The 24,325-nt window shown below is 36.6% G+C and overlaps 1 protein-coding gene across 1 annotated transcript in view; it reads left to right on the top strand.

The window, feature by feature from the left end:
- The window catches only part of LOC149263150 (putative voltage-gated potassium channel subunit beta), a 149,229-nt gene extending 147,786 nt beyond the window's left edge, over positions 1 to 1,443 (top strand). The window contains exons 2-4 of the mRNA XM_089425831.1: positions 249 to 392; positions 485 to 649; positions 1,019 to 1,443. Of these exons, the coding sequence (XP_089281957.1) occupies positions 249 to 392; positions 485 to 649; positions 1,019 to 1,117 (408 nt within the window). The 3' untranslated portion in view covers positions 1,118 to 1,443. The remainder of the gene's footprint in view (positions 1 to 248; positions 393 to 484; positions 650 to 1,018) is intronic.
- Positions 1,444 to 24,325: the final 22,882 nt, after the last annotated feature.

Below are 24,325 nucleotides of genomic sequence, written 5' to 3'. Positions count from 1 at the left end.
TGCCTCGTATTGATGTCTCACATTGATATGGAGGATCATTAGTCTTCAAATTTTGGATGACAGAATTAATCTGAAATCTATTGTGTTTCTCTGTATTGATCTATTTGGTGTTTTTGATTTTAGTGAATATTGAACTCAAGATTAATTTAATTCAATCTTCCATATCTAGAAATTTTAGAGGACTTGCAGGTTGAAGTAGCTTCTTCCTTCATTTATACTCATAATTATACTGAAAGAATCCCCTGCAGGTTGAGGTGGAACTTTTGCCACTGTACAAGGATTATGGGTTGGGGTTGACAACCTACAGTCCTTTGGCATCAGGATTGCTGAGTGGAAAGTACAGTAAAGATAACATACCATCCGACAGCCGTTTTGCTCTGAAAGGGTATCAGGTATTCTTTATATTCTGCATGCCCATATAATATCACTAATCAAATAAATTTATTTCCATTGTTTTCTTAGCTCGTACTGAAACTGCCTGCAGCATATCAAGGATTACTCATTGGTTGATGACAATCTGCACAAAATAGACGAGTTAAAATCCATTGCGGAAGAACTAGGTGTGTCTTTGCCTCAATTAGCTATTGCTTGGTGTGCTGCAAATCCCAATGTGAGCACTGTGCTTACTGGTGCAACCAAGGAAAGTCAGGTATTTTATATGAACTTCCATCTGTTACTCTTTTATTTTTATTTTTATTTTTGTAGGCTAACATTTGTGGGGATTTGAACTGGTGACCTTTTCGGAAAGAGTTGCACCCATTCACCATCAATCTAAATCCCTATGGGCCATCTATTACCCTTATATTTTCTAAATGAATCTAAGCAATTGTGGGAATTGTGAGATGAAATTTATAGGCAACATGGATAGAGCCTTCTGCAGGACATTACAGATCACATGCCAATATAGATCGAAATGTAGCCAAAAAAGGGGGGGAAAGCAAATCTCTGTTTTTCGTGCAAGAAGGAAGATTTACATTTTTACCATGCAGTTTTTTAATTTGTTATCATTGTGCTGCAGATAAAAGAGAATATGAAGACCCTAAAAGTGATCCCATTGTTGACTCCAGAAATTATGGAGAAGATCGATGCTGTGATGACAAACAAACCATTACAATGAATCCGTCATGCAATATTTATTATTGATTTTGAAATTCATAGGCACTTGGAAACAAATTCGAGTAATATAAATTAAAAAACATTATCGGTTTCGATTTTAGGCAAATCAAGCCAAAAACTGTGATGGACCCTGCAGAACCTTAAGAAGGATTTGCTGCGAAAGGTTAAAAGCAGTCCTTTAATTTTCTCTACATTATACATTTGAGAATGGATGTGCTGGCAGGCAAAATTTATTGAAATGACCATTGATATGATATGGCTCTAAATTTAATATTTTCAGAGACAAGTTTGACAATAATAAATAAATAGTAAGATATTTCAACATAATTTCATGTTACATTATGAAGTAATTATCTGAGATTACCATCTTGAAACTACCTATTTTTAACTTGTGTTCGAGATGACATATGACACAGTTACCTTGTGTACTACTGCTTTCAAGGAACTTTGCATTTCAATTATACTTAAAAAAACTAGATACGAAACTAGTTACGCCAATAGCTTTTACATAAACCTTGAGAACCTGTTCTAGACCCTCCAAACAGTAATTCTGTAACAAAGAATCTGAATGAAGAATATAAGTTGATGGATTTAACTGCATCGATGTCCTTGTACTATCATTTAAACCCTCCAACAATTCATTTACAATAATGTCAGATATATTCACAGGCACATTTCTTATCTTCTAACTTGCCTCCTGCAGCTTATGCATTATCATCATTAGGTTGATGAAGTTGTGGAGGATTGTAGGGATGATGCTAAAACTGTTCCTATGTTTCCATTTATCTCCTTTAGTCTGTTTTCCATGGTGTTTACACTGGGCAAGCCCCTTCAAAACAAGGATACTAAGTTTTCCTTACTCCTGTTTTGTGAACTCTGAACTTGGTGAGAAGAGAAGTAGGGTGTACTCCTCAATCTACTCCTTGGTTGTATTCCACAATTAAAAAAGTTCCCCAACTCCCATAAGCTTACTAATGGAATGCTACATAGGCTTGGATTAAAATAACTGCTTTGAAATCAGTATTGTTATACTTTGCTACCAAGTGACCCCACTGCTCCCATGGTCACTGTTGGCTTCTCTCGTTCACGGAATTCCTTTTTGTAGCTCCATTAAATTTTAAATACCATTTCTTACTAGGTTCCCTTGGTGAACTTTCTTTCCCTGATGAATTCCTTCCAAGCCATTCTAGTAAATCCCTACATTGTAATCTAGTTTCTCCCTCTTTGTTCATTATTTTTCAATTTATTCCACTTCTTGGCTCTGCTCTTCTAGTTTCAATTATTTCAGCATCAATCTGCTAAACTTCAAGGGTTTTTGCTGATCCCTTGATATTTGCATTATTCTTACAATTCTATCATTTCCAAATGATGTATGCGATCATTTAAGGGTCATAATACGTCATCTCATATATATAGTTGTAACACCGATTCTCTCTCTTTTCACACTAATTATTTTATATTTGGACCTTTTCCAGTTTGCTATTACTAAAATCTGGTGAGTCATCTTTGTTGAAATTGGAATTTTGAATTCATCTTCTTTATTTCTAATGTAAAAATAAATTCAGCACCCTTGAATCCCCTACTGCAACCCCGGATTATGCAAGGTTAACATAATATCTGCAATTCTATCAATCCAAAAATCTATTCCCCTAAGATTATAGGCCAAAAATGTCGGCTGACCCCTCTAGTTATTCTGATCCACTGAAAAGGCCAATTTGTTGTGTTTAGAACTTTAGATTACTATTCTTTTATGATGGACGCATCTATGTCATCAAATTAACCCAGAACTTTTACCTGGCCTCATCCACACTGATTTGGAAGCTTTTATGATGGACGCATCTATGTCATCAAATTAACCCAGAACTTTCACGTGGCCTCATCCACACCGAATTGGGAGCTACTGAACCCCACTCTGCACATTCATACAAGCCTGATCACCTTGCCGCTTATTGTTAGAGTAGATTCCCATGGGAGGACTACTATTTTATTTGTCTATACTGTATGAAATTTTGTACTTTATCTTCTTTATTTTGGATGTTTTGGACATTCAGTTGATGAAACAGTTTGGTTCATTACATTGGCCAATATTGTGGGATAATTCCAACTAGACCTTTGGTCAAAAATCTAATTTCCTTTGGCAGCAAAACAGCTGGTTTTTTTCCATATTACTCTCAAGAAGCATCATGGAAGATTCTCAAAGGCATTCCACTGCAAATCTGAAAAATAAATAAGTTATCGCATACATAGATATATCAAAATAACCAGAAAAAGTCATTCATTCAGCGGCCATAAGAAGTTTCTTATAACACTCTGTTGATGTATATATTGGTACATTGCGGAGCAATTTGCTGGAAAAAGTTAATATATGCCCAAAAAAACTGCTAGAAATTGAGCTCTCTTGCAGCCAAAATAAATAGCATCTCACCGTGAGAAGCTGCAGCCACAATATTGCAGTGAAATGAAATGAAATGAATTTTTAAGGTCCACGAGACTAAAAATAGTTTATGAGACTATTAGTTCTTTGTTTTTCGCTTTTTGCAATTCAATCATTTTCGAATTCAAATTGATGGTGAACTGTCCCAACCTTCCAACAATCCCCTCGTTAAAAAGACAATTCCAAGAAACTGATGCTAATATATTCTCATAACTTTCTCTGATCTCTTTGAATGCATCACATTCCAAAATGAAATGTTTTTCCGATTCCACAGCCCCAAACGTGCAAAATGTACACATCAGTTCTTCCCAAGCTTCTTTAGGCCTTTTCCACTGTCTTTTTTCACACAGAAGTTGATGTGAGTTGGTCCTTAACTAAGCAATAAGAACCTTTGTCCTTGATGAAAAGCTAGCTCCAGTGAACTCTTTTTGTTATAGATCACACGTAGAGTTGGATTCCTCAATGTAATATTTCTTCTTTCTACCCAACTCTTTTCCCCATACTTTTTTACGAAATTTCTCCATAATAAAATCCTTTAGCTCCTTGTTATTTGTGGGACAAGTATTGAGGTAGATATTCCATTTTTGCATCCATGTGTAGTTTTGTTTCATCCATGTTTTCTTCCTTTCACTCATGTCTTCATTGAAGATAACATTAGGTCATCTACCTACTCTCATTTGCTCAATTCTTTTTAGATATCTTATGAGCCACACTATAGCAATTGCTTCAATGGGAGTTGCCCCTGTTTCACTCAACATTATCTCATAAGGTATTGAACTTTTTATTTTGAATTTGTTCATGATCAAGCGTTTTTGAATTTTCTCAATTTGTTTCCATTTTCATACGGGAGTGCTACTAGCCCACAATTCACACCCATATAGCATCACTAGACAAACTAAGAGTCCAAAAAGCACTTTAATTGTTTTCCAATCCCATAACTCTGTCTCTCTACATTTGTTTTGAAGAGCATATAATGCTTTCCACCCTCTTAAAATTCTCTTATTTCTGCAGTCCTCCCAATTGAGTTTGTTGTTGAAATCAATCCCAAGGTACTTGTACTCATTTACTTCTTCAAGAATGTTGTCTTCAAAGAAGAAAGTATGTTGGCTCTGCTTCCTTTTATTAGAGAAAATCATTATTTTGGTCTTTCTAGTATTGACTTGCATCCCCACTGCTCTACAAGAATGCTCAAGGGCATATAAGTGCATTTGCAATCCATGGGACGATTTAGAAATCAATACAATATCATTAGCGTATAAAAGAAGCTTTATCACAAACTCCCCCAACCGAACACACCTTGCAGTTTTAGCCACTCTTCCAATTTACCAATATATAGACCAAAAAGAGTAGGGGATAGAGGGAAACCTTGATTGAATCCAATGTTACCTCTAAAGCTTTCTGAAATACTTGTTGAGGTTCTAATTTTGACTTTCACTTCTTCATAAAGTCTATGGACAATGGCTCTATAATGCACATGAATTTCAAGTTCTTCCATTCTACGCCACAACTTTTCCCTAGGGATAGTGTCAAATGCTTTTTTGAAGTCAACAAAGCAACAAAATACTTATTCTTTGTCTTCCCAAACCTTTTCAACAGTGTGTCTCAATGTGATACCATGATCCACTGTAGAATTTTTCGGTCTAAAACCCGCTTGTTCTCTTGCCCTATTTTCTTTTACTTGTTCCCACTTACTAATTATTTCTTCTACCATGCTGTCGAAAAGCTTTGCAAACAAAGGATTGATCATAATTGTTCTATAGTTGGATGGATTATCAATGTCTCCACTTTTAAAAAGGGGTATTGCTAGGCTAGTTGTCCAATCTCTTGGGAATCCTTATTGAATGATGTCGCTGGATACTTTCACGATGTGTGGTGCAAGAGCGTTCATTCCCCATTTTAGATACTCTGCTTGAAGTTCAACCAAGTCCTTTGCCTTTCCTGTTTTTAGCTTCTTAATTTCATTCTCCACCTCCTGTAACGTGAAGAGCTTTGAATTTGTGTTGATTCTGGGGGGGCTCCGCCTTAGATTCTTTCTCATAGAGTTGCCTTGCATATTCAAACTATTGATTCGCTGTAATATTATTTTCAATTTGCTTCTTCCTTGGTTGCAATTCCTGCCAGAAAAGCTTTGGATTATTCCCGCTTAAATATAATAACTCTTCTCTCCTTGTTTGCATGAACTCATCCTTTTTCCGTTTTAGTATTTTCTTATATAACTTTACATTCATCTTCTCATTTCTCGCCTTTTTCAAGGTTCTCCTTGCCATTTTGCATTCCTCATCATACCAAGCATTTACAGGGAAACAATTTGATTCTGATTTCCTATTTTTTGCTCTTTTGCACTTCTCAAGTGCACTTTGAACTATATTTGTTAACTCATGATTGTTGAAGCTTTTGAAACTAGTTTTCTCCTTTCGAATTAATCTCTCTAACATTGTGATGAAGATAGTACAATTTTCTTGTGTTAGAAGAATTTTGCCCCTTGATAGTGATTGTCGAGAGCATTGGGTTTTCCTCCTATGTTGCATTTCTTCTAACCATGATAACCTTATATAAATTGGGTTATGGTCTGATTTTAAGTCCCAAATATGCTCTCCAATACTAACTTCGTCTATCTTTTCTATCAAGCTTTGTGAACACATCACATAGTCAACGACACTTGCCCCATTGTATGTGTTGCAGTTGAAGTTCCCAAACCTTTTCCATCTATCTAGACCATTGCAAATAATTAAATTGATAGCCCCACACAGTGTAAGCAACTCCTCTCCAAAATGATTGCTAACTTTGTTATCTTCTGAACACCTCGTCCATTGGGGATTCTCGTCTTCAATGAGCCAAATAGGATTGTTATCCTCTTTGCAACAATGAATGCTAGCTTGATTATTTGTTGTTCTAGCATTGAAATCTTCCGCTAAAATAACTTCTCCCTACTGAGAGTACACGATAATATCTTGTTTTAATGTTGCATACGGATCCTTGCTATCAAGCCCCTTATTTTTGTAAGTTTTTGAGACTTGAGGGGCAAAAATAACATGCTGCAATCCTTATGTGATTTTCATTCTCTGATATTTTCGCCCATAAATATTGTTTATTTGCATCTTCTTTAATTCAGTGAATGTGACAGCCTTCTTTTTCTTTCACTAAAACTAGTATTCCCCCATACCCTTTGCCATTTTCCGCTACCTTGTTTCAAACTGCCAACATCAAATAACTGCCAAACACAGGAGTTTTGCAACCATCATGCTCATGAGTTTCCGTGAGACAAATTATGTCTCTACCTTTTGCAATAGGCCCTAACCCAGGTCCCCTCCTCTAAGGGTAACCTCTACAATTTCAACAAACTAAACTTAGGTAGACCTGGGTAGGATTTGATTGCTACGAAGTTTGGCACATAGGACTCAAATTTGAGTCTTCACCCCTTTTCGTCCATGTTGCTCTTGTTGTTTTCGTCCCTATTATTGAATTCTTTGTTTTCCTTTACTGCCAGCTTGATGCCCCGTTTTTCCTAAAGGCCCAAACACTATAATAATGACTTTACCATTGTACAACCATGCCCTTTTCCCTTCATTTCTTCTTGTTCTAATTTTCTCCACTTCATCATTTCTCTCCTCTTGTTGTTTTTGGGTTAAATCTTTATTGAGGAAAAAGTGTGAGCCTTTCAAGAGTTTATTTTTTTCCAAAAGCTGGTGTTTATCTTGTATGTTTGCCATGGTGACTTTTATGGGCTGAGGCCTCTCTTCACATATCCTCCCAATCGTCTTTGCTTGGCAAAGTTTCCCTTTCCAATGTAGTTTCTGTTTCAGAAAGTCTCTTGTCAAATTGAGAGTACTTTCATTCTTCCCATAATCTCTTATTCCCCTGATAATAAAGTTTGTTTTCCTGTCTTGTCTTTCTTTGTGTTCCATTTCTTGTGCTCTACAAGCACTTGCATCTTCTTCTTCCTCTATCCTTATGTAACCATTAACGTCTTCATCTCTAACTTTGATTTCTTTTGGACTATCTTTCCTACTGTTCCTTTTTGCCTTCTCTTTGGAAATGTCTGTTTGCTCAGATACTTGTGTATCTACCTGAGTTTTTTTAGAAATTATCACATCCATGTTTGTTGTTGTTAATTCTTTCACTCATGTCTTCATTGAAGATAACATTTGGTCATCTACCTACTCTCATTTGCTCAATTATTTTTAGATATCTTGTGAGCAGCACCATAGCAATTGCTTCAATGGGAGTTGCTCCTGTTTCACTCAACATTATCTCATAAGGTACTGAACTTTTTATTTTGAACTTGTTTATGATCAAGCGTTTTTGGATTTTCTCAATTTGTTTCCCATTTGATACGGAAGTGCTGCTAGCCCAAAATTCACACCCATATAGCATCACTGGACAAACTAGGAGTCCAAAAAGCACTTTAATCGTTTTCCAATCCCATAACTCTGTCTCTCTACATTTGTTTTGAAGAGCATATAATGCTTTCCACCCTCCTAAAATTCTCTTATTTCCGCAGTCCTCCCAATTGAGTTTGTTGTTGAAATCAATCCCAAGGTACTTGTACTCATTTACTTCTTCAAGAATGTTGTCTTCAAAGAAGAAAGTATGTTGGCTCTGCTTCCTTTTATTAGAGAAAATCTTTATTTTGGTCTCTCTAGTATTGACTTGCATCCCCACTACTCTACAAAAATGCTCAAGGGCATATAAGTGCATTTGCAATCCATGGGTTGATTTAGAAATCAATACAATATCATCAGCATATAAAAGAAGCTTTATCACAAACTCCCTCAACCGAACACACCTTGCAGTTTTAGCCACTCTTCCAATTTACCAATATATAGACCAAAAAGAGTAGGGGATAGAGGGAAACCTTGATTAACTCCAATGTCACTTTTAAAGCTTTTTGAAATACCTGCTGAGGTTCTAATTTTGACTTTTACTTCTTCATAAAGTCTATGGACAACGGCTCTATAATGCACAGGAATTTCAAGTTCTTCCATTCTACGTCACAACTTATCCCTAGGGACAGTGTCAAATGCTTTTTTGAAGTCAACAAAGCAACAAAATACTTCTTCTTTGTCCTCCCAAACCTTTTCAACAATGTGTCTCAATGTGATATCATGATCCACTGTAGAATGTTTCGGCCTAAAACCCACTTCTCTTGCCCTCTTTTCTTTTACTTCTTCCCACTTACTAATTATGTCTTCTACCATGCTGCCGAAAAGCTTTGCAAACAAAGGATTGATTATAATTGTTCTATAGTTAAATGGATTATTAATGGCTCCACTTTTAAAAAGGGGTATTGCTAGGCTAGTTGTCCAATCTCTTGGGAATCCTTACTGAATGATGTCGCTGAATATTTTCATGATGTGTGGTGCAAAGAGCGTTCATTCCCCAATTTAGAAACTCTACTTGAAGTTCAACCAAGTCCTTTGCCTTTCTTGTTTTTAGCTTCTTAATTTCATTCTCCACCTCCTGGAACGTGAAGAGCTTTGAATTTGTGTTGATTCTGGGGGGGGCTCCGCCTTAGATTCTTTCTCATAGAGTTGCCTTGCATATTCAAACCATTGCTTGGCTGTAATATTATTTTCAATTTGCTTCTTCCTTGGTTGCAGTTCGTCCCAGAAAAGCTTTGGATTATTCTTGCTTAAATATATTAACTCTTCTCTCCTTGTTTGCATGAACTCATCTTTTTTCCGTTTTAGTATTTGCTTATATAACTTTACATTCATCTTCTCCTTTCTCACCTTTTTTAAGGTTCTCCTTGCCATTTTGCATTCCTCATCATACCAAGCATTTATAGGAAAACAATTTGATTCTGATTTCCTATTTTTTGCTCTTTTGCACTTCTCAAGTGCACTTTGAACTATATCTGTTAACTCATGATTGTTGAAGCTTTGGAAACTAGTTTTCTCCTTCCGAATTAATCTCTCTAACATTGTGATGAAGATAGTACAATTTTCTTGTGTTAGAAGAATTTTGCCCCTTGATAGTGATTGCCAAGAGCATTGGGTTTTCCACCTATGCTGCATTTCTTCTAACCATGATAACCTTATATAAATTGGGTTATGGTCTGATTTTAAGTCCCAAATATGCTCTCTAATACTAACTTAGTCTATCTTTTTTATCAAGCTTTGTGCACACATCACATAGTCAATGACACTTGCCCATTGCATGTGTTGCAATTGAAGTACCTAGACCTTTTCCATCTATCTAGACCATTGCAAATAATTAAGTTGAAAGCCCCAAACAATGTAAGCAACTCCTCTCCAAAATGATTGCTAACTTTTTCATCTTCTGAATACCTCATCCATTGGAGATTCTCCTCTTTAGTGAGCCAAATAGGATTGTTATCCTCTTTGCAACAAAGAATGCTAGCTTGATTATTTGTTATTCTAGCATTGAAATCTCCCACTAAAAGAACTTCTCCCTGCTGAGAGTACATGGCAATATCTTGTTTTAATGTTGCATATGGATCCTTGCTATCAAGCCCCTTATTTTTGTAAGTTTTTGAGACTTGAGGAGCAAAATAACACGTTGTAATTCTTATGTGATTTTCATTTTTTGATATTTTCAACCATAAATATTGTTTATTTGCATTTTCTTTAATTAACTGAATGTGATGGCCTTCTTTTTCCTTCATTAAAGCTAGTATTCCTCCATACCCTTTGCCATTTTCCACTACCTTGTTCCAAACTGCCAACTTCAAATAATCGCCAAACACAGGAGTTTTGCAACCATCATGCTCATGAGTTTCCGTGAGACAAATTATGTCTCTACCTTCCACAATAGGCCCTAACCCAGGTCCCCTCCTCCAAGGGTAACCTCTACAATTTCAACAAACTAAACTTAGGTAGACCTAGGTAGGATTTGATTGCTACGCAGTTTGGCACATAGGACTCAAATTTGAGTCTTCACCCTTTTTCTTCCATGTTGCTCTTGTTGTTTTCGTCCCTATTATTGAATTCTCTGTTTTTCCTTTACTGCCAGCTTGCTGCCCCGTTTTTCCCAGAGGCCCAAACATTGTAATAACGACTTTACCATTGTACAACCATGCCCTTTTCCCTTCATTTCTTGTTGTTCTAATTTTCTCCACTTCATCCTTTCTCTCCTCTTGTTGTTTTTTGGTTAAATCTTTATTGAGGAAGAAGTGTGAGCCTTTCAAGAGTTTATTTTTTTCCAAAAGCTGGTGTTTATCTTGTACACTTGCCATGGCGAATTTTATGGGCCGAGGCCTCTCTTCACATATCCTCCCAACCCTCCTTGCTTGGCAAATTTTCCCTTTCCAATGTAGTTTCTCTTTCAGAAAGTCTCTTGTCAAATTGAGAGTACTTTCATTCTTACCATAATCTCTTATTCCCCTAATAATAAAGTTTGTTTTCCTGTCCTGTCTTTCTTTGTGTTCTATTTCTTGCGCTCCACGAGCACTTGCATCTCTCTCTTCCTCTATCCTTATGTAACCATTAGCGTCTTCATCTCTAACTTTGATTTCTTTTGGACTATTTTTCTCACTATTCCTTTTTGCCTTCTCTTTGGAAATGTCTGTTTGCTCAGATACTTGTGTATCTACCTGAGTTTGTTTAGAAATTATCACATCCATGTTTGTTGTTATTTATTCTTTCATGCTTTGCCACACTATCTTCATGCTTTTCCATGCTTGTTTTTCTATCTCTAGAGCCTCTTGTAACATTGTGTCATGTCCCTTCTCAAACACATTTGTAATAGGGTGCTGCTACATAATTTTTCACAATTTTAGCTAAGGAAGAGAACCCATAATTTGCGACTTAGGGACTTAGGAGGCAATTTGACTTTATTTGGTTGCTAGTGGAATGTGGAGGTCACCCACATGGGAGTTCAAATTGGCCGATTCAAATAGCTTGGAGGGAAAGTCGAATAGGTGGATGGAGGGGCCCACATGAGGTTAGGGAGGCCCAAGGAGTTATAAGGAGGGAGAAACTCTCATTTTGGATTCATTCTTACACCTTGCAATCAAAATTACTTCACTGTTCGCTCCGCTGTTTAGCTGAGTCAATCGATGGTTTATCCATGAATCTCTCAAGCGGAACATTCAACCTCTACTTTGGGGGGCCATCCGTGCCTGCCCTAGAGAGGCAGTTCCATAGGTATTTCAGGAGTTTCGGGAGCGTGTTACAACATTACCATTTAGCCACAATAGGGGGTGCGCATTTCTGGCTAGCTGGAGAATACACATGGGGAGTTTGGAGCTATCAGTGATCAAGCATTTTCCAGGAGAGCTAGAGGATTGGGAGAGCAACAAAAGGCCAACATTTCTTGTGAGTTTGGAGCCAACATAACCAACATCTCAGCAGTCTGATTTACAGTTAACTGGGCCTGCGAAGAGAGCCATCATTAGGCTCATGTGGGAGTTGGAGGAAGGCATTGTAGAGCTGGAGCTGGCCTGGAGAAGTAGGAGATCACTTGGAGGGCCATTTGAGGAGGATTGCTGGAGTTGAGAGAGCAGAGATTGACAGGATCAGCCACAACAACAGAATTCGAAATTGGAGGAGGGCCAAGCTGTGAAGGGTCAATTTTTGAAGGTTGGAACCAAGGGAGACTCTTTTTGGGTTTTTCTGGGGTTTGGGCAACGATCACTGTCCTAAATTTATAGAATTTTCTGCATAGATCTACGGGGTCAAACAAGGGTCCCAACTCAGCCAGCAACTAGAGGAGCTAACGGGAATTTGGGCCAAAATTCTGAGGTCAACATTTGGCCAATTCCTTCATGAGTTTTTCTGGGTTTAGGCCACGGTGAAAGGCTCTGAAATATCATCATTTTCTGAGCACAGGAAACAATGATTCCAGCCCTTTGAATTCACCAAACATAGCAGTTTTCTGGGTCAGGGCAGTCCAGTTTGGTGCAGTGGTTGTAGCAGCGTTTAGTTCAACATTTTCTCCCTTGGGTTTTGTCATGCTTGTCCATTGAGACAAGCTCAGGTGCACCATTCTATTTTACTATTGTATTTTCTCCTGACAAAGTAATAAAATGGCTCAACAATTCTCTATTTCCAGTGCTTCCATGGGTGCTTAACGTGTATTTCGTTTTTCTGATTGCTGGATTGTTTGCATGCTTTGTATATCACTTACATTTCTATTTAGGAACATTACACATTGTTACATGTTCTTTTAAAATTCTATTACCTTCCATTAGACATCAGTTTGCAACTGTGATATCTGAAATTTTGTGATCCCTTTCCTGTTCTTTGGCTTCCAAAATCTCTAGCCTTGTCCCGGGCTTCATTAGTTCTTGGACATATAGATCTGATGACCAAGTAAGAGGTGTAGATGTGGGACTGTAAATGATTGATTCTTCTTTATTTTTGTTTCTCTTATTTATTTTCTTTCTCTGGATCAATTTTCTTCTCATTTGTCCCCATTTAAGGCAAGCAAGCCTACACCTTAAAATGCCCTCATATTTCTTTGCATTTACCCAAATCCACTTTCCTGTTTTGTCTATTGAAGCAATTTTGACTAGACCCAAATGATTTGTTTCCACAAAATCTGAGATTTCCTTGTCATTTTTAACATTTTACCATTTTTAGTATTGGCAGCAGTTTCTTTCCCTTTCCCTTGCAACAATTTTTCTGCAGCAACATCATATGCATTCCTGCCCTTTACGCCTTGGCTCTTCTCAGTGTTTTCCATGTTCTCGGCAGACACTGCCTCTCGGTAACTTTTGGTTACTTAAAAGGGACTCCTGTGTTCAGAAGATATGGTGACTGGCCAACATCCGTTTCGGCCCCTGTACTAAAGTGAAATCAATACAGGAGAGTTTGTACTCTGTCAATGCGTAGCACTCCACATATATAGTTGATAAGGTCGGCTCGGGAAGGTTTTGGTGAGTGCACAGCCTTTTTAAGAGTGGTGGTGCAAAGAAAAAAATGGATTTACATGCCATTAAAGAAATGTTGAAACACCACCATAATGGTTGTAGTTTATGAAATATCTTGTATACGCTATTGTTTACAAACTTGGCTGGGAAAAAGTTAACTTCTGGGAAGTTCCTACAAATGTCGTTATCAAAGTGCATAATAAAGTTGTGGGGACACATGTTTCTCTCGTCAGGCTTGATTTGCGGCTAACAGTTAGGGGATTTCTTTGGTGCAAAATCCCAATTAGACTCTACATTATTTAGGTTAGGAGTCTCATATGGTATTTGGGTCTCGCTGTTACCATGTTGCTTAGAGATTCTCTTTGGGGAGGATGAACCATAAACGTTAGAGAACCAATAAAGCCTTTGATAAATACAAGTTAAGCAATTTTATGGAAACCTACATATGAGATATTGTGAACATAACAACACTAAATAACACGACATGAATCTTAAAAGAAACAAAGTTAGCAAGACTTAAATTAAATTGTATGTATAAAGATAAAGCTTCGTTTATCGGCTATGAATTAGTTCGTAATCAACAACAAACAGGAAAGCATATGAAAGCATACAATCCTATGAATGATATGTTCTTAAATCAACAAAGTAGTTCATTAATGTAAGCACAATGAATTCAAAACATATACCATCGAATCACAAGAAAAGTCTCACAATGCTCAACAACACATGTAAAGAATTGCGTGCTTGGCTCAAAGAGCTTCAAACATTAAGTTGAAATATTCACAACACTATCACAGGAAGTGTCCATAAGATCCATTAATGGAGATGCAAAGCCACCACTTGAATCCTCAAAAGATCTATAAGCTCTCAAACAATATGCACTAGTCAAGTCCAAAACTAAATGTCATTTACATACAACCATGATGGTTTATTTATAGAAAGGTTTCACCTACCATGAACTTTCACCTACCCTCATGAGTCTTCAACTTCGTCATGAATTTTCACATCCCATGTGACTCTCTACTCTCAAACTAATTTAATTTCAACAAAATACAAATTAGATCAAAATTAAAGAGAAAATATCTTCATTCAACAAGTCTAGTGATGGAAAGATCTAGAGCCTCTATTTGTAGATCGTTGACCAAATATGCTTGTTAAACTTGTACTCGTTAGCAATTGTCAATATCTTGTGTTGTAGTTCATTTCCATGCTTTGTGAGGCATTCTAATGCATTCGGTACCAAGTTTGGCTTTTTGGCTTGCATTTGCTTCAACAACATCACGAGCTTTGTATGAAGCTTCACAGGTTCAATCACATAATGTGCTATGATTTCTTTTGTAGCCTCCAAATCTTCTCTTGTAGTAGTTTTCTTAATTGGATCCAAATTACCTTGAGCCTCTTGCTTGACTTCCTCTCTTGATCTCATTTCACCTAATGCGTCAATGGAAGGTATTATATGCACCTTGACAAGAGATTCCAACCCATTATATAAGGTATTGTAAGAAGCCATTACTTTTTCCAAATCACTGCTCGACTTTTCATGTGATTGCATCTTGATCCTAACAGTCACTTTATATATTTCCTTTGTTATCCAATCCTTCCTTGGCATTTCTTTTGGTGCATCTGGATACTATGTGATCCATTCATGCATGAAATCAACTGTTGAAGATGCCATTTTGATTAATACACCTCTTTTATTTTAACTCACTCTGCGTCTTGGGAAATGTAGCCATAATTTGAAATATGGTCAACATCTCATTATAAACCAAATTCATATCTTCTTCCAGTACTTTAATGTCAGGCTAGAGTATTGGTAACTCCACAAATGTTGAGTTCTATTAGGAAAAATCATTAATATATACATTGGAGAGGGAGACCCTTGGAATTCATATTCCACTGTCTCTTCATCTTATTTATTCTCATGTTTACAATATTTACAATATTTCCCAATCCCTAAACATTAGGTGTCAACATCCCCCCCTTTAATCTGAATGGATGTTGGTGAGTCTAAGCATCATTTTGAATCTTTTAAACTTTTCTCTTCCAAACGCTTTAGTGAAGATGTCTGCAATCTGCTCATTTGTGGAACAATGGTGTAGGTGAATAGTATTGGCCACAATATGATGTTGAATAAAATGATATGTTGTATTAATATGCTTGGTTCGATCATGGAACTTAGGGTTCTTAGCCAATTTTATTGCAAAAGTATTTTCAACCAAAAGAGGGGTAGAACACACTTGTTTCCCATGCAAATCTTCAAGATTTTTCCTGAGCCACATAATCTTCTTTGTTGCTTCTGCAACCGCCACATGTTTTTCCTTTATTGTGGAATCTGCTGCAACTGACTGTTTGTGTGACCTTTGGGAGGTAACTCCTAATCCAAGAGTCATAACATAAGTTGAAGTAGATACTCCATTTTCTTTATCTCTGTCAAAATCTAAATCAGAGTATCCAGTGAAGCTGAAGTCATCCACCTGTGTATACTTTAGTCCAAGGTCTTGAGTTCCCTTCAAGTACTTTAGAACTCTTTTTGCAGTGGATCAATGACCATCACAATGTTCTACATAGGACTAGAGAGGATTCCAACATCAATTGAAATGTATGGCATAGTAGTAGTTAGGTAGTTGAGACTTCCTACGAGTTGTTTGTACTTTGCTGCATCCTTCAATTCATTTCCTTCTTTGGATGTTAGTTTTAAATTTTGTTCCATTGGAGCGGTCAAAGGATTGCACTCAGCCATGCCAAATTTGTTCAACAAATCTCCAATGTACTTCTTTTGAGAGAGGAATATAAACTTCTGATGATGGGTTACTTCAATACCCGGATAGTAGTGAACATATCACAAATATGTCATCTCAAAATATTTCCTTAATTATTTCTTTATGGATGCAATGTAATTTTCATTGTTCCTTGTCATCAGTAGATCATCTACATACACCACAAGATATACAACAATTTTTCCAACCTTATTGACAAATAAGGTTGCATCATCAAGATCATAGTGTTTGAAATTTAGTTTTAGAAGTCAATTTTTCATACTAGGCTCGTGGTGCTTGTGTGAGGCCATACAAGTATTTGATAAGCTTGTGTGAGGTAATATCAACAACTGAATCAAAATCGTCTACTTCACCATTATGTCTAGTAGAACTTATCATTCTCGTCTTTCCAACATCATCATGATGAACACTTCCAAATGTCCTGGAGAGCCATTTTGGAGGGCCTTTTTGAGATGGCCTAGGTTATTCAGCTCACTGTGATGGGGCTGAATAAAAATTTAGCCTTCCAATTCTCTCAATCACATCACTCAAAGTGTATTCTTGATAAGTGGTTGGAGCTTCGTGAGGGGGAGAGAGTGCCTGAGAAGGAGATTCCATAGATTGATCCAAGATAGGGATCCCCCCTTCAAGATGTAGAATCTCATTATTAGATTCCTAAAAAGTTTTTGCATGGTCGAATCTATCAAATCGATCAAGTTGTTGCTCAATAACATTGTTAGCCTTAGAAGATTCAAGAAAAATCACATTTCTATACAATATAAACTTCTTATTTTCTTCATCATAGAGACGATATGCTTTGGAGGTATCTGAGTACCCCAAGAAGATACTCTTTCAACTCTTTGCACCAAGTTTGTTTCTTTGTTCCTTAGGTATCAAGGCATAACAGGTGGAACCAAAAACCCTGAGATGCCTTACTAAATGAATGTGGCCATACCACATTTCATAGGAGCCTTGTTATAGAGAGCATGAGAACATATGTTCTTAATATACACTGCACATAGAACTGCATCATCCTAGGACATAAGCTTAACATATTTGAAAAACATCATTAAACGTATGATATTTAAGATTGTCTTCTTCATTCTTTCAGCTACATCATTATGTTGAGGATTATAAGGAACAATTGTTTGATGTTGGATCCCATTCTAACGAAGATAGTTTTCAAATTCATTTGAAGCATATTCCTTTCCATTATCAGTACACATAGAGCCAATATGAGATCATGTATTATTTTCATTCTATGCATGAAAGTTTTTGAAAGTTTCAAAAGCTTCATTTTTGTTCTTCAATAGATGTGCCCAACACATTCTGGTGTAGTCATCAGTAAATTCATCATGTATTCATTTCCATTTGTAGAAGGAATAGGCATAGGGCCACACAAGTCAAAATGAATAAGTTCAAGCTTTCTACGTGCTCTAGAATGAGAAGCATGAAATCACTGTTTGTTATGTTTTCCTAAGATACAAGCATCACATTGCTTAAGTTTCCTAGGAATGGTGGGAAAACTAGTAACACCATTTCTCTTCAATAAACAGAGACTAGCATAGTTCATATGTCCAAATCTAGCATGCCACAAGAGACTATATGGTAGGGTATCTTCATCATAGTGAGAATTGTATGCAAAGTTTTACGTACAAGCAGAGGTTCCTTGCAGCTTCAGGAGTCTTTCTTCTTCTATTCCAGTCATGACAAGTGAGTTGTCTGATGCTTTTCTCACCTCGACTTTTCCATCAAACATGTGAATGGAGTGCCCTTGCTGGCGGATGTGAACCAATGAAAAATAGTTTCTCTGCAACTTTGGGAGGTAGAGAACATCATGTAGAAGAAAATCAGGGGGACAAGGAAGTTTGAGATTCATGGTGGCAAGTCCGGATGGTTTGAGTTTTGATTTGTCTGCAAAGTAGATTGCTCCATCTACATTATCACTGAATTCTTCAATGAAGTCCTTCTAAAAGGTCAGTTTCAAAGTTTCTATAGAATGAAGCAACCATGCATCTTTCCACGAAGCAAGTGAAACATTAAACAAGTCTTCAGTTACTCCAATATTTCAATGTGCCACAATATAATGAGCAGATTCGGCTGCTTTACCTTTCCCTAGATTTAGTAATTTTCCTTTCTCTTCATTCCTTTCTTGTTTGATTATGTTCCAATAGAGCTTTCATGTGGAAGTATCATGTTCATTTTTGTTACAATGTATGCAATGAAGACCAGGTATTCCTCCTTGATAATGTTTTCCCCCTTTGCCTCTGTTATTCTTCTTTCCACGACCTCTTCTACCACCTCTTCCTCTAGAAAAATCCTTTGTTTGATTCATATGACTTTTTGAACGACAAAAATTCTTCAAAATATTGAGCAACTATCTTCTTCTTCCCAAAATATTTCTCTCTTTATGCAAACTTCTCCACAAGAGATTCAAAGGAAATCTCCTTAGGTTAACCACTAGCTTGTAATGATTCAAGATAATTAGAATATGCAGGATATAGTGCCTTGATGAAAGTTGTGAGAGGAACATATATTTAAACTCTAGTAGCTTCTATATCATGCATAATAACTCAAATTTCATAGGTTAAGGCAAGGGGATCATAATCTTTCAATTCAAGATTGAAGAGTTTGATCATAAGTTGGACTACTTAAAGCTTAGAGTGTGAGTCATATAAGTCTTTCAGCTTCTTTAAAGCACTGAAGGCATTTATAAATTGTGAAATGCAATGAATCACCTCTTCGTTTACCGATGTAGCTATCAAGACATAGGCCTTGTTTTTCTTGTTCTCCCATATGACAAACTCTTTATTTGATGTGGACTTTTTAAGTGGATTCCCAACTTCTCCTTCACATACTCCTTTCCACAATTCATTGAAAATGAGGGTCTGCTTTATCTTTCTAGACCATTCATGGTAGTTCTCTTTTCTAGAGAGCATTACTCCAACTATGGAGATGAGTGAATGTATTATGAAATTCTAAGTTGAGCCCTCAATAGTCAAAATATTTGCAACAAAAATATGATGTCTTTATAAATAATAAAGACCCACCATAAAATTGTCTGCAATTGTCTTCAAAAAACTCAAAAACCAATGTTGGCTCTTGATCTCAAGATATATAAATATAAATGACATTGGTATTTATTTTAAGCTTCAACACCGACTGCTCTATTAAATACACAATGGTTCCTCTATAGATAATCACTCTATTCTATAAACCTTGAAAACTTTGTTATATAACCATATACCAAACTCCAATACAACATGTACCATTCAACCAACATACCAAACACACATTATTTAATTCACACACCAATAGCTCAATGTAGGTTCCACAAGCATATAATTTAAGTTTCAATGCATATATAAGCCTTCAATGTTGCATATAAAGCACAAACTAACATATATATGAACCAATGCACATGTAAAACCAACACACATGTAAGTATTCAACACATGATTTCAATCAACACACTTCAAAATTAAACTATTCAATGGAGTTCTATGACCTTCACCATAGTCCACATCATATGCACAATAGTTCATGACATAGAATGACCAGTATATGTATAAGCCAATACATACCATCATACATAAACATCGAAAAAATATTCAAGGTAGGATTCTTGTCAATGCATGGAAAAGAACACTTTCCTAGATCAACATACACACAGATAATCGAGAGACATCACCCCATTGCTTTAACACATAGAATCAATGCACTCAAACTCTAATACCATACACTCCATTCATCACATGACCATTGAAACTCAACGCATAGAGATGCATCGACATATCAACCATGAGAGACAAAGAGCTCAAACCAACCTTTAATCAATGCACAGAGAACTAACTTTCAATCAATGCATACAAAACTGAACTCACACTCCAACATTCAATAATATACGCAAAGATGTGCTTTAGTGCATATACATTCAATGCTCCAAGTTTAACAGAGGGACAAAGGATAGAGTAGGGACAACTCTGAGTGGGAGCATAAAAATAGAAGGGGTTACAAGGCTAAAATAAGACCTATGGACCTACACTTTGATACCATGTCAGGCCAAGATATCGGTAACTCCACAAATGATCAGTTTTATTAGGAAAAATCATTAATATATACATTGGAGAGGGAGACCCTTGGAATTCATATTCCAGAGTCTCTTCATCTTCTTTATTCTCATATTAACAACATTTATAATATTTCCCAATCCCTAAAGATTAGGTGTCAACATTTAACTTCCTCAAGAATGGATGGCTACGAATCCTTAGCTTGGGAATGTGAGAATAGCAAGGTTTAGTTCTCATTCTGCAACTTTATAACCTTTTGCTTAGATGTGGTCAAATTTTCCTTCAAATCTTCAACTTCTTTAGATATCGATCTATATTCCTTTCCATAGCAGATACAAAAGCTTTGGCGCAAGCTATCATTCTAGGGTTCATCGTGATATCAATAACTATATCCCTTTCTATGACAACTGATATGGGTTTTATCGGGTTCTTGGCTAGGAACTTGTGCCTTTCTTGCATGATCTTGCATTGGACTTGGTCAAAAGTAAGCCTAGAGAGATCCAATAAGTCCTCCTCTTCCGCTGTGATGCTTAACTCCTGTGATGGGAATTTTTGCTAGTGATAGGAGTAGATGGTGGGACATTTAAGGTGGGAAGCTCCAACTACATTTTTGAGTTCTTTGACCAATTATCTTCTATTGACTTATCTTCCTATTCCTTGTCATGTAGATCTTGTTCAAGTTGCTTGTCTAAGGCCTCTTCCTGCATCTTAGTTTCTTCTTCCTCTTTTATCTTCCTTTCATCCTCTTCTTTTCTCCTTTGCTCTTCTTCAATTTTCTTCTTTAGCTCTTCCTCTACTTTCATTTTCTTTGTTGCTACTTCTTTTTCCTTCTTGGTTGCCTTTGCGTTCTTTCTCTTTATAGCCTCTTTTCTTTTCCTCTCCTCTTATTTCCTTTTTCATGTTTTTTTCTTATTCCTATTTCTTTCTCATCTCCTCCTCCCCTTGTTTCCTTTTCATTTCTTCCTCTTGCCTTTGCTTAGCCTCTTCTTTTTGCTACTTCTTTCGAGCTTCTTCCTTATCCGCCCTTTGCTTCTTTTGTTTTTCCTTGTTGGTTTTTTGCTCTTAATTTCTCTTGAGAATAGCTTATCTAGCCTCCAAAATCATTATTTCTTAGGTGTCATGCTCTGATTTCTCTTCCTCTTCAATTTGCAGAGCTGATTGAAGTGCTTTGGAAGAGTTATAAAAGTTTTCAACTTTTTCCTCCTCTTTCTCGGTGATTGAGGCATATGTCCAACCACATCCAATTTCCTTGCGGTGTGTCATGGAAATAGCCTTGGGTCATATAAGTGGAAACTTAACAAAATGGAAGCGTTGTAAATCTTTAGTTGTGTATGCCTCCTTAAAGTTTTTAATGGAGTAAGCTTTGATATCTAATGGGAATATAGGACGTAGACCCTTCTTGGCTTTCATCAAAGTCTTGGAAAACCTAGTAGTGATTTGGTAAGTCACCTCTTGCAATACCATTTTGTTTGTAACAAACGTAGGAAGAGCATTAAGGGGCTTGTAAGCACTGAACACCCTAATATAAGTGGTATCATCATGAGGATACAATCTTCAATATCATGAAGTCCTAGCTCGATCAGACATGCATGGGGGCTCTGTGCCAAAAAGTACACTACATAGGAGAAATGAAATACTCTACAATATTCTTGTACATCCCTCTATACCCCGTGTTCCACAAACCTTTGTAATAGATATGAAAATGTGATTCCTCTTCATGTGTCCACTTTAAGTCTAACCCTTCAAAGTCACACTTTGCACATACATCATCCGAAAGGTAAGATGTCGTATAAAACTCTATTTGTTCTCCCTCTATTGGAATCTTTGCCGCACAAACATTTTATTTGATAGATGATGCAAGCTAGTTGAAGATTGTCCCTTTTGTGGCACATGCATTCATCAAGGGGATCTAGGTTTCTTGAAAAGTCTTGGTGCTTGGTTTACCATAGAGCTTGTTCATCATAGTAGCCAAAATTTGATAAAATTTCATGATATATTACATCTTATAGATCCCATCTGCTATGTGCCTAACTTATGTGGCTCTTGCCACTAAGACTTCATCACATCTTTGGTGGATCCATCAAATATTGCAAACCATATGATACTGAAAGTCTCTTGATGCTTGGGAAACTTATAAAAATTTGCAATGTCTACTACCATAAATGATGCCACAATTTCCCCGCTATGAATTTTAACCACACACTGATCCTCATCTATGTGCTAAAGAATCCACTCCATTGTTTTCGCACATGGGAAGATTGGTGGGTGTGTTGCAACCTTGTGTAGCCAAGACTTCTTTACATTTATGTACACCTAGAAGTCCTCCTATTCCTGTGGAATGTCTTTCCTTGAAAATTTTAAGTAGGTTTCATCCCATGTGATCTTTGTTTCCTTGTTAATATAACAAATAATATCATCATAGACAGGCAATTTTAGAGTGTTATTGAAAACTCCCTCTAGGTTGTTTCCACCTTGCTAGAGCTTCTGTTGGATCCTCGTATGATAAGCAGAACCATCTTTCTGGAAGAAGAAGAAATGTTGAGGCAATCTAGGTCAATGGTACTTGACATCTCAAAGATATTCATTAGAAATACAATATGTTAGATTATGCAACACTAATTATTGATTACAAATAAAAATGTCATAGTTCAAGTCATGCTTAGGGATAACAAAGTTAGGTTGACCATTCTTGTTAGGGATGCAGTCTGTTAGGCCCCTATACTACTAGTGTAACCCTTTATTGTTATTAGTACAACCCACTTATTATATTGATGTACGCATGTAGTGCCCATATTGTTACTATTGTGCCCCATAGAAGCCCACTATTGTTATTATTGTGCTCTTACATTATTATTGTTATGTCGGCTCTGATTATGTTATGACCCCTTAGACTCCTATATATAGAAAGGAGGTCTTTTCATTTGTATCATCCAAGAATTGTTCATTTATGTAATGTAAAGGAGGTTTCCCCCTCAAAGAGGCTAAATTATAAGGCTTTGATCTATCTTTTCTATCTTTTCTTGAGCTGGTTTCATAACATTTTGTATCAGAGCTTTGGATTCTAGGGTTTCGCTGCTCCAAACAGGTCATCGTGGAATTTTCGCTATAACTTTTTTCTGTGACGTTTCAGAAGCTAAAAATAAAACCCATTTGAGAATAATTCACGCTGAATTTCGGGTCCGAATTTCAGAGCTTTTCGCGCTACATTTGTAGAGATATGATATGAGGAACTTGGTCTTTTTGTAGACTCCTGAATTACATTCCAAACAGGTGACCTGGGGAAAATCGTCATAACTTTCTCTCTGAGCATCAGATTGAAATTTCATAAGAAGGTACAGAAAGAGGACGGACTTTAGTTTCTTTTATATATTTTTAAGAGCCAAAGGTCGAAAAAGTGACATGTGGCACTTCATACAAGTTCGCTCTTCTGGAAAGGTCTATAATCAGGTCATCTTGGGAGATTGTACATAACTCTTTCTTGGAGAATCCAATTTGGATCAAACTGGTGGCATTGGAGAGAGAACACAGAGGGTTACTAGAGCTCACAATTTCAGAACTTAAAGATCCGAAAGTACAGAGTTACAGTTGTTTCAAGATCGAGCTCCTAAAATCAAGAAAAAGCAAGATGAAGAAGTTTGATGGCAAGGATCCGGTAAATTGGATACTTAAGATGGAGCAATATTTTGATCTACATGGTGTACCACTGTTATAAAAGGTATGTATTGCATCTTCATATTTACAACCGGATCAATTTTTATGGTATGAAGGGCTTTTTTCTTGTAAACAACTTGTTACGTGGTCAATTTTCACAGAGGAAATGATAGCACATTATGAGGATACAAAGAGCAACACCTTCTTTAGAGCAACACCACAACAATTGGAAAGAGTAAAAGGGCTTTGTGACATAGTGGAAAGAAAAATTATGGAAACCAGAAAGCATACCCCTCACAACTATAAAGATGGAAGTGTTGTTTCTCCTAGCCTTCCACAACCTACAAGGGTTACACCACAACAATTGGAAGAAAAAAGAGAAAAAGGGCTTTGTTACAATTGTGATAGCAAATGCACTAAAGGTCATAAGTGTGCTGAGAATAAATTATTTTACATAGAATAT

The sequence above is a fragment of the Pinus tabuliformis genome, chromosome 6 (assembly GCF_031772625.1).
Source record: "Pinus tabuliformis cultivar Carrire ecotype Pingquan chromosome 6, CPIR1, whole genome shotgun sequence".
Taxonomy (NCBI): domain Eukaryota; kingdom Viridiplantae; phylum Streptophyta; class Pinopsida; order Pinales; family Pinaceae; genus Pinus; species Pinus tabuliformis.
Note: the sequence above shows the minus strand (reverse complement) of the source record. Positions and strands in the feature narration are given on the sequence as shown.